This window comes from Bos taurus, chromosome 22 (assembly GCF_002263795.3).
Source record: "Bos taurus isolate L1 Dominette 01449 registration number 42190680 breed Hereford chromosome 22, ARS-UCD2.0, whole genome shotgun sequence".
In the NCBI taxonomy this organism is placed as follows: Eukaryota; Metazoa; Chordata; class Mammalia; order Artiodactyla; family Bovidae; genus Bos; species Bos taurus.
The window spans coordinates 7667861-7680683 of record NC_037349.1 but is presented as its reverse complement, the minus strand read 5'-3'; the positions used below and the strand labels follow the sequence as shown (position 1 = coordinate 7680683).

At 41.3% G+C, this 12823-nt stretch overlaps 1 protein-coding gene across 4 annotated transcripts in view; it reads left to right on the top strand.

The window, feature by feature from the left end:
* Positions 1–12823, top strand: part of UBP1 (upstream binding protein 1) — a 64500-nt gene that overhangs the window by 31951 nt on the left and 19726 nt on the right. For all 4 annotated transcript variants that reach the window (XM_003587609.6, XM_005222588.5, XM_003587610.6 and 1 more), the window contains 3 exons: positions 7878–7954; positions 12091–12196; positions 12614–12720. In XM_003587609.6, coding sequence (XP_003587657.1) covers positions 7878–7954; positions 12091–12196; positions 12614–12720 — 290 coding nt within the window. The remainder of the gene's footprint in view (positions 1–7877; positions 7955–12090; positions 12197–12613; positions 12721–12823) is intronic.

The window sequence follows — 12823 nt, the reverse complement described above, 5'->3', positions numbered from 1 at the left end:
CTGCTGTTTCATAGCTAGGTTCTCTTGTTTTTTAGATTGCACACATAAGTGACGTCATATGGTACCTGTTCTATTTCTGACTTACTTCACTTAGTATGGTAGCCTCTGTTTGTATCCATGTTGCTGCCAGTGGCGTTACGTGGCTCTTGTTTTTTTAACCACTTACTAGTATTCCATTATATATAGACCACGTTTTCTTTATCCATTCATCTGTCAGTGGACATTTAGGTTATTTTCATGTCTTCATTATTATGAATAGTGCTCCTGTGAACATAGGGATGGAGTTATCTTTTTGAATTATAGTTTTGTCTGGATATATCTGCAGGCGTGAGATTGCTGGATCATATGGTAACTCTGGTTTTCTGAGGAAACTCTCTACTGTTTTCCATAGTAGCTGCACCAACTTGGATTCCCACCAGTAGTGTAGGAGGGTTTCCTTTTCTTCACTCCCTCTCCAACATTTGTTATTTGTAGACTTTTTCATGATGGCATTCTGACTTGTGTGAGGTAGTACCTCATTTTACTTCAGACTTGTGTTTCTTAATAATTAGTGACATTGAGCATCTTTGCATGTTCTGTTGCCCATTGTATTTCTTCTTCGGAGAAATCTCTTTAGGTTTCCAGCCGATTTTTCAACTGGGTTTTTTTTTTTTTTTTTTTATTGTTCAGTGTTATGAACTGTTTGTATGTTTTGGAAATTAAGCCCATTTATTTTTGCAGGTATTTTCTCCCATTCTGTAGGTGGTCTTTTTTTTTTTTATGGTTTCCTTCGCTGTGCAAAGGACTTCCTGGTGGCTCAGACACTAAAGCATCTGTCTACAATGTGGGAGACCTGGGTTCGACCCCTGGGCCGGGAAGATCCTCTGGAGAAGGAAATGGCAACTCACTCCAGTACTCTTGCCTGGAAAATCCCATGGATGGAGGAGCCTCTTTGGGGTCGCAAAGAGTCAGTCAGACATGACTGAGCAGCTAAACTTTCTTTTTTTTCTTTCTTTTGCTGTGCAAAAGCTTTGATAAGATATCATTTGTGTATTTTTTCTATTGTCTTTGGAGATTAAGAATATATTTGGTATGATCTATGTTGGAGAAGACTCTGACTCCTTGGAAGGAAAGTTATGACCAACCTAGATAGTATATTCGGAGAAGGCAATGGCACCCCACTCCAGTAGTCTTGCCTGGAAAATCCCATGGACGGAAGAGCCTGGTAGGCTGCAGTCCATGGGGTCGCTAAGAGTCGGACACAACTGACCGACTTCACTTTCACTTTTCACTTTCATGCATTGGAGAAGAAAATAGCAACCCACTCCAGTGTTCTTGCCTGGAGAATCCCAGGGACAGGGGAGCCTGGTGGGCTGCCGTCTATGGGGTTGCACAGAGTCGGACACAACTGAAGCGACCTAGTAGCAGCAGCATCAGATAGCATATTAAAAAGCAGAGACATTACTTTGCCAACAAAGGTCCGTCTAGTCAAGGCTACGGTTTTTCCTGTGGTCATGTATGGATGTGAGAGTTGGACTGTGAAGAAAGCTGAGCGCTGAAGCATGGATGCTTTTGAACTGTGGTGTTGGAGAAGACTCCTGAGAGTCCCTTGGACTGCAAGGAGATCCAACCAGTCCATTCTGAAGGAGATCAGTCCTGGATGTTCATTGGAAGGACTGATGCTGAAGCTGAAACTCCAGTACTTTGGCCACCTCATGCGAAGAGTTGACTCATTGGAAAAGACTCTGATGCTGGGAGGGATTGGGGGCAGGAGGAGAAGGGGACAATAGAGGATGAGATGGCTGGATGGCATCACCGACTCGATGTACATGAGTCTGAGTGAACTCCGGGAGTTGGTGATGGACAGGGAGGCCTGGTGTGCTGCGATACATGGGGTCGCAAAGAGTCAGACATGACTGAGTGACTGAACTGAACTGATGTCAGAGAATGTCTTGTCTGTTCTCATCTGCCTTGAGAGACTAAGAATATATTTGGTATGATCTATATCAGAGAATGTCTTGTCTGTGTTCTCATCCAGGAGTGTTCAGGTGTCATGTCTTAAGCTTACATCTTTAAGCCATTTTGAGTTTATTTTTGTGCATGGTGGTATGGTATGAATTCTAACTTCATTGATTTACATGTAACTGTCCACTTTCCCAACACAACTCGCTGAAGAGACTTTTCCGCTTGTTATAATCTTCCTCCTTTGCTGACAGCTGACTGCAGGTGTGTGGGTCTAGTTCTGGGCTCTCTCTGTTTCATTGATCCGTGTGTGTGTTTGTGGCAGTGCTGTTCTATGCTGTTTATTGTCTAATGTCTGGAAGAGTTGTGCCTCCTGTTTTGTTTTGTCTTTTTTGTCCTTCAGGATTGCTTTGGCAATTCTGGGTCTTCATAGTTTTGTATACATTTTTTAATTATTTGTTCTAGTTCTGTAGAAAATGTCATAGGTAATTTGATAAGAATTGCATTAAACCTGTAGACTGCTTTGGGTAGTATGGCCATTTTAACAGTATTAATTCTTCCAATCAAGAACATGGGTAGCTACCATTTCTTTGAATCTTCTTTAATTTCCTGTATTAATGTTTTATCGTTCTCAGCACATAAGTCTTTCATCTCCTTGGTCAGATTTTTTCCTAGGTATTTTGCTGTTGTGATTTTAAAGGGTACTTTTTTTTTTACTTTTTTTTTGTTTTTGATATTTCATTGTTAGTGTAAAGAAGTGCAACCAGTTTCTGAAAGTTAATCTTGTATTCTGCTACTTTGAGGGCAGGATATCACTTATCAGATCTAGTAGATTTTGTGTGGAATCCTTAGGATTTTCAGTATCATGTCATCTGTGTATAGGGACAATGTTACCTCTTCCCATCCAGTTTGGTTACCTTCTATTTCTTTTTCTTTTCTGATTGCTGTGTCAGGGACTTCCAATTCTGAGTTGAATAGAAGTGGTGACAGTGGGCATCCTTGTCTTGTTCCAGTTTTTAGCAGGAATGTTTTCTGCTTTTCACTGTTGAATTATTATATTGGCTGTGGGTTTGTAATAAATGGCTTTTATTATGTTGAGATATGTTCTGTGTATACCCATTTTGGTATACATTTGGGTGTTGAATTTTGTCAGATGGCTTTTCTGCATCTATTGAGACGACCATGTGGGTTTTGACTTTTCTTTTTTAATGTGGTACATGACATTGACTGATTTGCATATATTGAACTATCCTTGTGAGCTTGGGATGAATCCCGCTTGATTGTGGTATATGATCTGTTTTATGTGTTGTTAGATTCGATTTGCTAATACTTTGTTGAGAATTTTTACATCTGTATTCATCTAAAGATATTGGCCTGTAGCTTTCTTTATTCATGGTATCTTTGGTTTTGGTATCAGGTTGATGGTGGCTTCATAGAATGTCCTTGAGAGTGTTCCCTCCTCTTCAGTCTTTTGGAAGAGTTTGAGAAGGGTTAGTATAGGTTCTTTGTATGTTCAGTAAGATTCGCCTGTGAAGACATCTGGTCCTGGACTTTGGTTTGTAGAAGGCTCGGCGTGGGGGGTCAGGGGATGCCGTGCCAAGTCTTCCACAGTTCTGTGGCATGCGGGCACTCTTTGTGGTGGCCTTAGGATCTCTCGTTGTAGCCTGCTGGGTCGCTAGTTACAGTCTGCTGGGTCTTCGGTTGTGGCATCTGGGATCTGGTTCCTTGACCAAGGGAACCTGCTGCATCGGGAGTGTGAAGTCTTAGCCACTGGGCCACCAGGGAAGTTCCTGTGGGGAGATGTTTTGTGTGTCTGTTTGTGTGTGCTTTTTAGTCTCTGTTTCCTCTAGATAATTACTGTTTACTTCCTTCTGATGACTTAGGTTTTATTTGTTCTCCTTTTTCTAATTCTTTTAAGTTGTAAGTTAGGTTGTTTGAGTGTTTTTTTTTCTTGAGGAGGGCCTGTATCTCTATGAACTTCTTTCTAAGAACTCCTTTTGCTGCGTCCTGTGGATTTTGTATGGTTGTGTTTTCATTTTCATTTGCCTCAAGGTATTAAAATTTCCCCTTTGATTTCATCCTTGAAATCTGTTAGGTTTTTTGGTTTTAAATTTTTACTGGAGTATAATTGCTTTACAATGTTGACCTGTAAATTTTTTAGTAGAATGTTTAGTCTCCTTTAATTGTTTGTGTTTTGCTTTTTTTTTCTCCCCACTGTGGTTTATTTCTAGTTTCACGGTAATGTGGTAAGAAAAGATCCTTGAGACCTTAAATTTGTTGAGGCTTGTTTTGTGCCCTTGTGTGGGATCAGTCCTAGAGAATATTCCATGTGCACTGGAAAAGAATGTGTATTCTGGTTTTATGTGTGTGTGTGTGTGGATGAAATGTCCTAAAAATATCAATTAAGTCTCCTGTTGTGTTGTATCATTTAAGATCTCCGTTGCCTTACTGGTTCTCTGTCTTGAAGTCTTTAGCTATTACACTCTTGTCAGCTTTTCCCGTTGTGTCTGTTAGTCTATGTATCTGGGTCTCCTTTATCAGGTGCGTATACGTTGCCAAGTGTAAAATCTTCCTGTGGTTCTTGTTTCACTGTCCAGTGTCCTTTGTCTTTAAAGTCTGTTTTCTCTGTTAAGGGTATTGCAGCCCCCTCTTCCTTGTCTTCTCTGTCTGCACGAAGTAGCTTTTTCCATCCTCCCATTGTCTGTGTGTGTCCTTTGCCCTAAAGTGGGTCTCTTACAGCCAGCGTAGTTGAGCCTCTGTTTTCTTTTTTTAAATCCAGCCTGCACCTCTGCATCTTTTAATCCATTGACATTTAAGGTAATTATTGATGACTATGTATGTATTGCCACTTTAAACCTATTTTCCCATTGATTTTATATTTTTTCTTTTTCCTTTGTTTTTCCTTTCGTGGTTTCATGATTTTCTCTTGTATTACACTTATGTTCTCTTCTTTTTGTTTTTTTATGAAACTGTTTTGTTTTTGATTTGTGCTTACTCTGTTTTTCAAGAATATCAACGGCTGCCTTTATCTCCTTTCCCTAGACTGTTAGTCATATGGGCTCAAAAGATACTCTAGGGGGAAAAGTCTGCATTCTCTTACTCCCTCCCCACCCCTATTTTATGATTTTGATGTCTTTTTTTAATATCTTCACCACTTCCCCGGTGGCTCAGTTGGTAAAGAATCCGCTTGCAATGCAGGAGACCCAGGTTCAATCCCTGGGTCAGGGAGATCCCCTGGAGAAGGAGATGGCAACCCACTCCAGTATTCTTGCCTGGAGAATTCCATGGACAGAGGAGCTACAGTCCATAGGGTCACAAAGAGTTGGACACAACTGAGCGACTTTCACTTTGTATCTTGATGTTTATCGTTTCACTGTTCATTATGATTATCATCACTTTCACAGGAATTTGTTTTTTTTTTTTAAATGTGTGTGCTAGCTTATTTAAGTGATTTATTTTCTAATTGTGGATTTTTCTCTTTTCTATAGATTCTTCTTTACTACTATGTAGGGAAGACTTTTCAATATTTTCTTTAAAATAGGCTAAGTATTGCTGTATTCTTTTGGTTTTTACTTGTCTGAGGAATTCTTCATCTCTCCTGTTCTGAATGATGCTCTTGGGTAGAGCATGTCCTAGGTCGCAGATTTTTCCCTTTCAGGACTTTGAATATATCCCTTGTGGCCTGCAGCATTTCTGTATAGAAATCAGTTTGTGGTCTTACAGGAGTTCCCTTGTAATGAACTCTGTCTTTCTCTTGCTGCCTTTGGAGTCCCCTTTTAACTTTTGCCATTTTTATTATGTCATGGTGTAGGTCTCTTTGGGTTCATCTTATTTGGGACCCTCCATGCTTCCTGTATCTGGATATCTGTTTCCTTCTTTAGGTTTGGGAAGTTTTCAGCCATAATTTCTTCAAATACATTTTCAGTCCCTTTTTCTCTTTCCTTCCTTTCTGGAACCCCTGTTATCTGTAGATTGGCATGCTTTAGATTATCCCATAGGTAGGTCTCTTACACTGCTTTCATTTTGTTTTTTAATTTGGCTTTCTAGTTGCTCTTCTGATGGGATAATTTCCATTATTCTACCTTCCAGATCACTTATTCTTTCTTCTGCATTATTCATTCTGGTATTCATTGCCTTTACTTTAGCTTTCAGGAAATGAATTTTCTAATTTTTCTTGGCCCCTCTTTATAGTTTCTAGTTCCTTTTTATAATAATCTGCATTTCTTTCAATAGCCTTTCATAATTCCTTCAATATTTTCATTACCTCCTTTTTGAGCTCAGTGTCTATTAGATCAAAGAGGTCTGCTTCATTGTTTATTCTTTCAGGGAAATTCTCTTGGTCTTTTAACTAGGAGTGGTTCCTCCTCTTCTCCATTTTACTTATATTCTCTTACTCTGTGAGTTTAGGGGAAAAAAAAAACAATTATCTACTGTGGTTTGGGAGGGCTCTTTATATGTGGGGATGTCCCTGTGTTGCTTGCGTGGGTTTATTTAGTACGAGGGCTGTTTTTAATACGGGTGCCTGTCGCCTCTCTACTCTGTGTGCTGGACACCCCTCCCTTGATAGAGGATGTGCAGATGCCGAAACTGCGGTCTGGTCCTGGGGCCCTCGGCAGCGGCATGGTTCAGGCGCGTCCCGGGGGCACGTGTGCAGTGGAGGCAGCTCCCCAGCACTCCTGGATATTCATCTGCCTTTTTAAAAGACCAGTTCAGATCCATTGTTTAGTGTGCTACATATTTAACTGTAAAGGAAAAAAATCTCTCTCTTGCCATACAGGTGTTTTTTTAATCTCTCGGTGTGTTGAACTAATGTAAGGACTGTTCTTTAGTGGTACACATGGCAGTTATTTTCCTTTACCAGCCCTGGAGTGATTTGGTTGTATCTTGGTAACTTATATTTTGACCGTATGATCTTACACCCTTTGTATGTTTTTTTGTAAGCCCAGTGTAGTGTGGGTAGGATATTGGTAGTTTCATCATAAAGAGCCTTAACTTCATACGGACTAGAAGCCCTCTTTAATTACTCCTAATTTTCTACATATCAAATTATGCTGTCACTTTTATTATTTAATGATAGTTAATCCAGAAATCATTTTTAGTAAATCTGGAGCATATTACTTGACTTTTGGCAGCAGCTTATTTTCCTAATTAAATAGATTGGTATGTGAGAATCTACTTGTGTTTTTTTATGGCCCAAAATTGAGCAGTGACAAAATGGAAGTTGGATTTACCTGACACAAGGAAGAAGGCTCCAGGATTAAAATTTGACCCTAGCTCATACAAAACCTGTCCACAGATGTTGCTAGTATCATTATTTATAACAGCCCAAAAGTGGGAACAGCCCAGATGCCTGTCAGCTCTTGAATGAATCAACGGAATGTGGTGTGTGTGTTCAGTTGAATAATTTGGCCATAAATAGGAAAGACTGACATGTAAGTGAAAAAGCCAGTCACAGAAGGCCACACGTGTAAATCCCAAGAGGCAAAAGGTAGATTGATGAGTGACTGCGAGGGGCTGGGGGTGGGAGGGCTCACGGGTATGTTTTCTTTCTGGTGATGAAGGTGCTCTAAAGTTAATAGCAGTGATGGCTGCACAAGTCTGCATATACTTAAAAAACAATTGCACACTTTAAAAGGGTGAATTTTATGGTATGTAAGATATACCTCAGTAAAGCTGTTAAGAAAAATTGGTTTCAGATCATGTGTGTATGTGTAACGAAACTGTAGTGTGAGAGGAAAGTGAAGTGACCAAGGAACTCGTCAGTCTTCTGTGAGTGGAAGGAGGGAAGGATGTGACTTGCAGGAAAGAGAAAGATCAACCCAAGTTTGCTTCTCTAAGAAATTAACACTGGTTAATTGTGTGTTTGAGAGAGAGCTGAATACACAGGGTTAGATTCTTTATATGGCTTGTTTTTGATACCCAGTTTTTACATGTAGGTCAGTCTTACGAAATTCGAATGCTGGATAATCGGAAAATGGGAGATGTGCCTGAGATCACTGGAAAACTGGTAAAGGTAAGGACCTCCATTGACATTCTGAAAAGAAGCTGAAACGACTCAAAACAATAGCAGTTTTGCTGCAAGAGTTTCGTTTTTGTTGCAGGAGTTATTAACAAATTATTTAATGTCACTTTAAGGAAGTAATGGGTTTATTAAAACTTAACTTTTTGAGCTATATTTGGTTTACTTCTCTGTAAATAGGAATTATAGCAGTTACTGAGTGAAGTAAATATTGAGGCCCTCTGGAAACAAGGTGCCAGAGAACAGTTAGCTGTAGCTGAGCAAGGGTGAAAACTCAGTAACTGAAATGACAAAAACTTCATTTCTCTTTAAAAGGTGCCTTAGGGAGAAGTTACTGAGGAAGCAAGTGTGAGTGTTACTGTGATACTTCTAAAGATCCTTTTATTTTACGTCTTAAAATTTCTCTTAAGTAAAATTCTATTTCTTCACCCAACTGGAGTATCTGAAGAGTCATTCATTCCAGGCCAAACCCAGTCCTTGTAGGATTTTCAGACCCACCCTGGCTCCTGCAGTATCATGGATGGTGGATCCTTCTTGTCTTCACTTGTCCCTCACCACACAATGTAACATCAGAACTCTAGAGCGTTTCAGGGCAAGGGTTATGGAAGAAGCTTCAGTGGGAAGAGGGAAAACTTCAGTGGGGCTGTGTTAGTGAGAGAGAAGCAGGACTTCTCTCGGTGCTTCCGTCTTCCTCCAGGGAGGCCCGCTGGGCCCTCAGTGCGGAGAGGCACTCGGTTGGAGAGGCCCGTCCCTTTTCAGAAGCTGAGCGTGGGGAGGGCACGGCAGCACTGATGCTGAGAAACCTAGCGTCCCGAAAGCAGCTGTCCAGCACTGCGGGCCTGAGAGCCTTTGAACGTTTAAGGGCACAAAGCTCCCAATCCTAGGAGAGCTGCTCCCCGCTGGAGCACCGTCTTGCCAACCTGGAGTAAGCGCCCAGGTCTCTCCTGACTCCTAGGACTCCCAGCATGCTTGGAATGGAAGGAGAGGGGAGACTTAACTGTGCTCACATGTGCTGTTTACATGTGGACTCTGTCATGTCTGTGCTGCATCAGTGAGTTTGGTCGTTTCCCTAGAGGGTGAGTCAGATGACTGTATTTTTTTAATCATTTGTTGTTGTCCAACTCTTTGTGACCAGCATGCCTGGCTTCCCTGTTCTTCACTATCTCCTGGAGTTTGCTCAAACTCATGTCCATTGTGTCAATGATGCTATCTAACCATCTCATCCTCTGTTGACCCCTTCTCCTCCTGCCCTCAATCTTTCCCAGCATCAGGGTTTTTTCTAATGAGTCAGCTGTTCACATCAGGTGGCCAGAGTATTAGAGTTTCAGCTTCAGCATCAGTCTTTCCAGTGGATATTCAGGGTTGATTTCCTTTAGGATTGACTGGTTTGATCTCCCTGCTGTCCAAGGGACTCTCAAGAGTCTTCTCCAGCACCACAGTTCACACTCAGCCTTCTTCTTGGTCCAATTCTCACATCCATACATGACTACTGGAAAAATTATAGCTTTGACTTTACGGACTTATGTCAAAAAGTGCTATCTCTGCCTTCTAATACACTGTTGGGTTTGTCATAGTTTTCCTTCCAAGGAGCAAGCATCTTTTAATTTCATGGCTGCAGTCACCCTTGGAAGTGATTTTGGAGCCCAAGAAAATAAAATCTGTCACTGCTTCCACTTTTTCCCCATCTATTTGCCTTGAAATAATGGGACCAGATGCCATGATCTTAGTTTTTTTTAACGTTAAGCTTCAAGCCAGCTTTGTAAAAATTCCCTCATTTTGCTTTCTCACCTGCGGTAAACACTGATCAGATTCACCTTTTTACAAAGGTGTCAGCATTGTTCCCAGTAAGCAAGCCCCATTGGATTGGTTATACTCTGCTGGACTATAGACAGATAGTGTCACCATAGTCTCTATAGTGACAAATAGAGTTTGGTCAGGGAGACTCACAGCTCTCGTTTTCCAGAGTCCAGGAGGCTTATCATCAGTGTTGATTCTCTCAGCATGACCTGGTTCCAGCTCATCATTGTCAGACAAGTATTGGGCATCCTGGCAAACCTTTGCCAAATTGTACCACACCTGGTTAATATTCAGCCTAGTAATATGTTACTTCAGGGATGATGTGGGTGAACTCTGTTGTCATTGTGACAGTCACAGGGTTACTTTTTAAACGGTCTTAAATTAGTTTGATCAACCACTTGAGAAACCGCATGTCTGATTCTTGGTGGATGTGAATACAGCCAGTCATGTCACGAGAGCTTGTCTGGGATTCAGAGTTGCAGTTAGCTGCTGCCAGAGCCTTCAGGATGAATTTCTTTTTCTTGGTTTTCTGGCTGCGTCACATGGCGTCTTGGTTCCCCAACTAGGAATCACACCTGTGCCTCCTGCATTGGAAGCGTGGAGTCTTAAACACTGGACCACCAGGAAGGTCCTCAGGATGAATTTCTTAAAAGACAACATCCTTTTTCAGCTAGAAGAGCCGTTAGAATACTCTGCAGCCATCTAGAGTTGAATTTCCTGCCCCCATGATCTTTGACTCACTCTTGAAGGAAAGTCTTAGGGATCAAATGTTGCTGAGCAAAGGTGCTTGGGAACTTCTTGATGTGCTGAAAATATTGAGCATGCTCTCTCTGCTTGTTCTGTTTCTGTCTTACTGTTAGGGCTCCTTTATCTGTGGCTCATTCTCTAGGTGCATTGTCTCCTTTTAGCCAGAACTTCGGGTGGCTCAGATGGTAGAGAGTCTGCCTGCAGTGCGGGAGACCCAGGTTCCATCCCTGGGTTAGAAAGATCCTGTGGAAAAGGAAATGGCAACCCACTCCAGTATTCTTGCCTGGAAGATCCCATAGACGGAGGAGCCTGGCAGGCTCAAGTTCATGGGGTTGCAAAGAGTCGGATGCAACTTCACTTTCCAGAGAACAACTGTTCCCCTTTCCAATCTCATTTAAGAGGTTTTCTTTATATCCTGTCATTTCCTAAGTGTGGTCCTCCCTTCATGTTCCTCACTGTGCTACTTAGTCTGACCTAGAAAGGGGTTTAGTACAGCACTATAAACTAGTATATTCTCAAACTATTTTTATCTGAATTCATGGATTTGATCTGGTTCTTACTAAATACGAGAGAATCAAAATCATGACATATTCTGCGCTGTGCTTGTAAATGGTTCTTTTCAAAGTACGTATCAGCTTTGGTTTGGACAGCATGTGGTGTTGGGGGAGGCAGGGGCACTGATGGTAATATTTCTGTGTATGGCTCACAAGCTATTTCCTGTTCCATCCAGCAGGGAGTCTACTGGAAATAAGATCATCTTACTCCATCATAGTCTGAGAAGCAGTTACTTATAAATGTGTCAGGAACACTAATTAGTGCAAATATGGTATCTGCATCCATTTTGATGACCTGTTAGCCTGTCCCTGAAACAAAATAATAGTTGGCAGCCCAGACCTGTGGCAGGTGAGGGAGGGATAGGTGGAGAGCAGAGAGTGGCCTAGTTTGTGGGGTAGAGTTAAAGCCTTCCATCGGAACGAACTTGAGTGTTTGGATGACGTTTACCCGTGTTCTTTCCTGTTTTGTTTCCCTTGCTTACCTCAGATAACCTCACTTGCAGTTTAAATTAATTTTGTACATAGGTTCTCTGCGGGGGTGGGTGGCAGTTCCCTACCCTCACCCCGTGCTCTTGACACTTTGGGGCGGTTGCTATGCAGCGTGCTGGGGGGTGGTTCTTAATTCCCTGCCCACCGATCAAACCCAGGCACCCTGCATTGGAAGCATAGAGCCCAAACCACGGGAGAGCCAGGGTCGTCCCTAATGTTTTCTTTATAGAGATATAACTCTTCCTAATTTCTTATGGACACAGACCTTAATTTTGAATTATAATATCAAATTTTTTAATAAAAATTTTACCTAAGAAACCATTTTATTCTTGTTATTTGAGTTAGAATTCTTTGCACCAAATATCATTAATTGTACCTATAACTTAGGTATCCAAGAACAAGACAGCTCACTTGCAAAATGTGTAAATTAGACTTTGCTTTTGTATGCTTTTCTGTTATAGGTTAATGTGTAAGAAGTGAATACACTTGTGCTCTTTAGCTGGGACAGTTTGAAAGTGTTCATTTCCCCCTCTTATTCCGTAGAGCATCATAAGAGTTGTATTCCATGACCGACGACTCCAATATACAGAGCATCAGCAACTTGAAGGTTGGAAGTGGAATCGCCCCGGAGACAGACTCCTCGACTTAGGTACAGGTGGCGTTAGAAGAGCCCATGTTGATACGCTAGCCCCACACCATGTGTGATGAGTGGGGAACGGTTTGATGTCAGCAGATCCTGTGTGACTTGAGTTGTTTTATAGTTAAAAATGAAGTTGGGGTTTGTGTGTGTGTGTGCTTAGTGAAACTGAGCCAGAAATTTTATGAGTTTGAAATCATTTAGATCATTGTTGATTGGCATCAGTCCCTCATTTTCTTAATAAAATGAAATAGAAACAAACCATGGTGGGAGAAAGTACGATGCAGAGTAAGTGGGCTTTGAGGCTGAAGTGATTGACCATGCAGAACATTTAAGGAAAAAGGACGGAATAGTTTCATTAGCACATAATCATCTTAGTTGTAACCTTTTAATTGGTTTGTTCCTATGTCACTTCTTTTTAAAATGCAGATATTCCAATGTCCGTGGGAATAATTGACACAAGGACAAATCCAAGCCAGTTGAATGCAGTTGAATTTCTGTGGGATCCTGCAAAACGCACATCTGCTTTCATTCAGGTTTGGAGTTTCCCATTATTACAAGCTCACTAGCCTCTGTTCAGAAGGCCGTGGGTGAGACTGAATTCTTGGTGCAGGATCTTATTTTCCTTAAATGCTTATT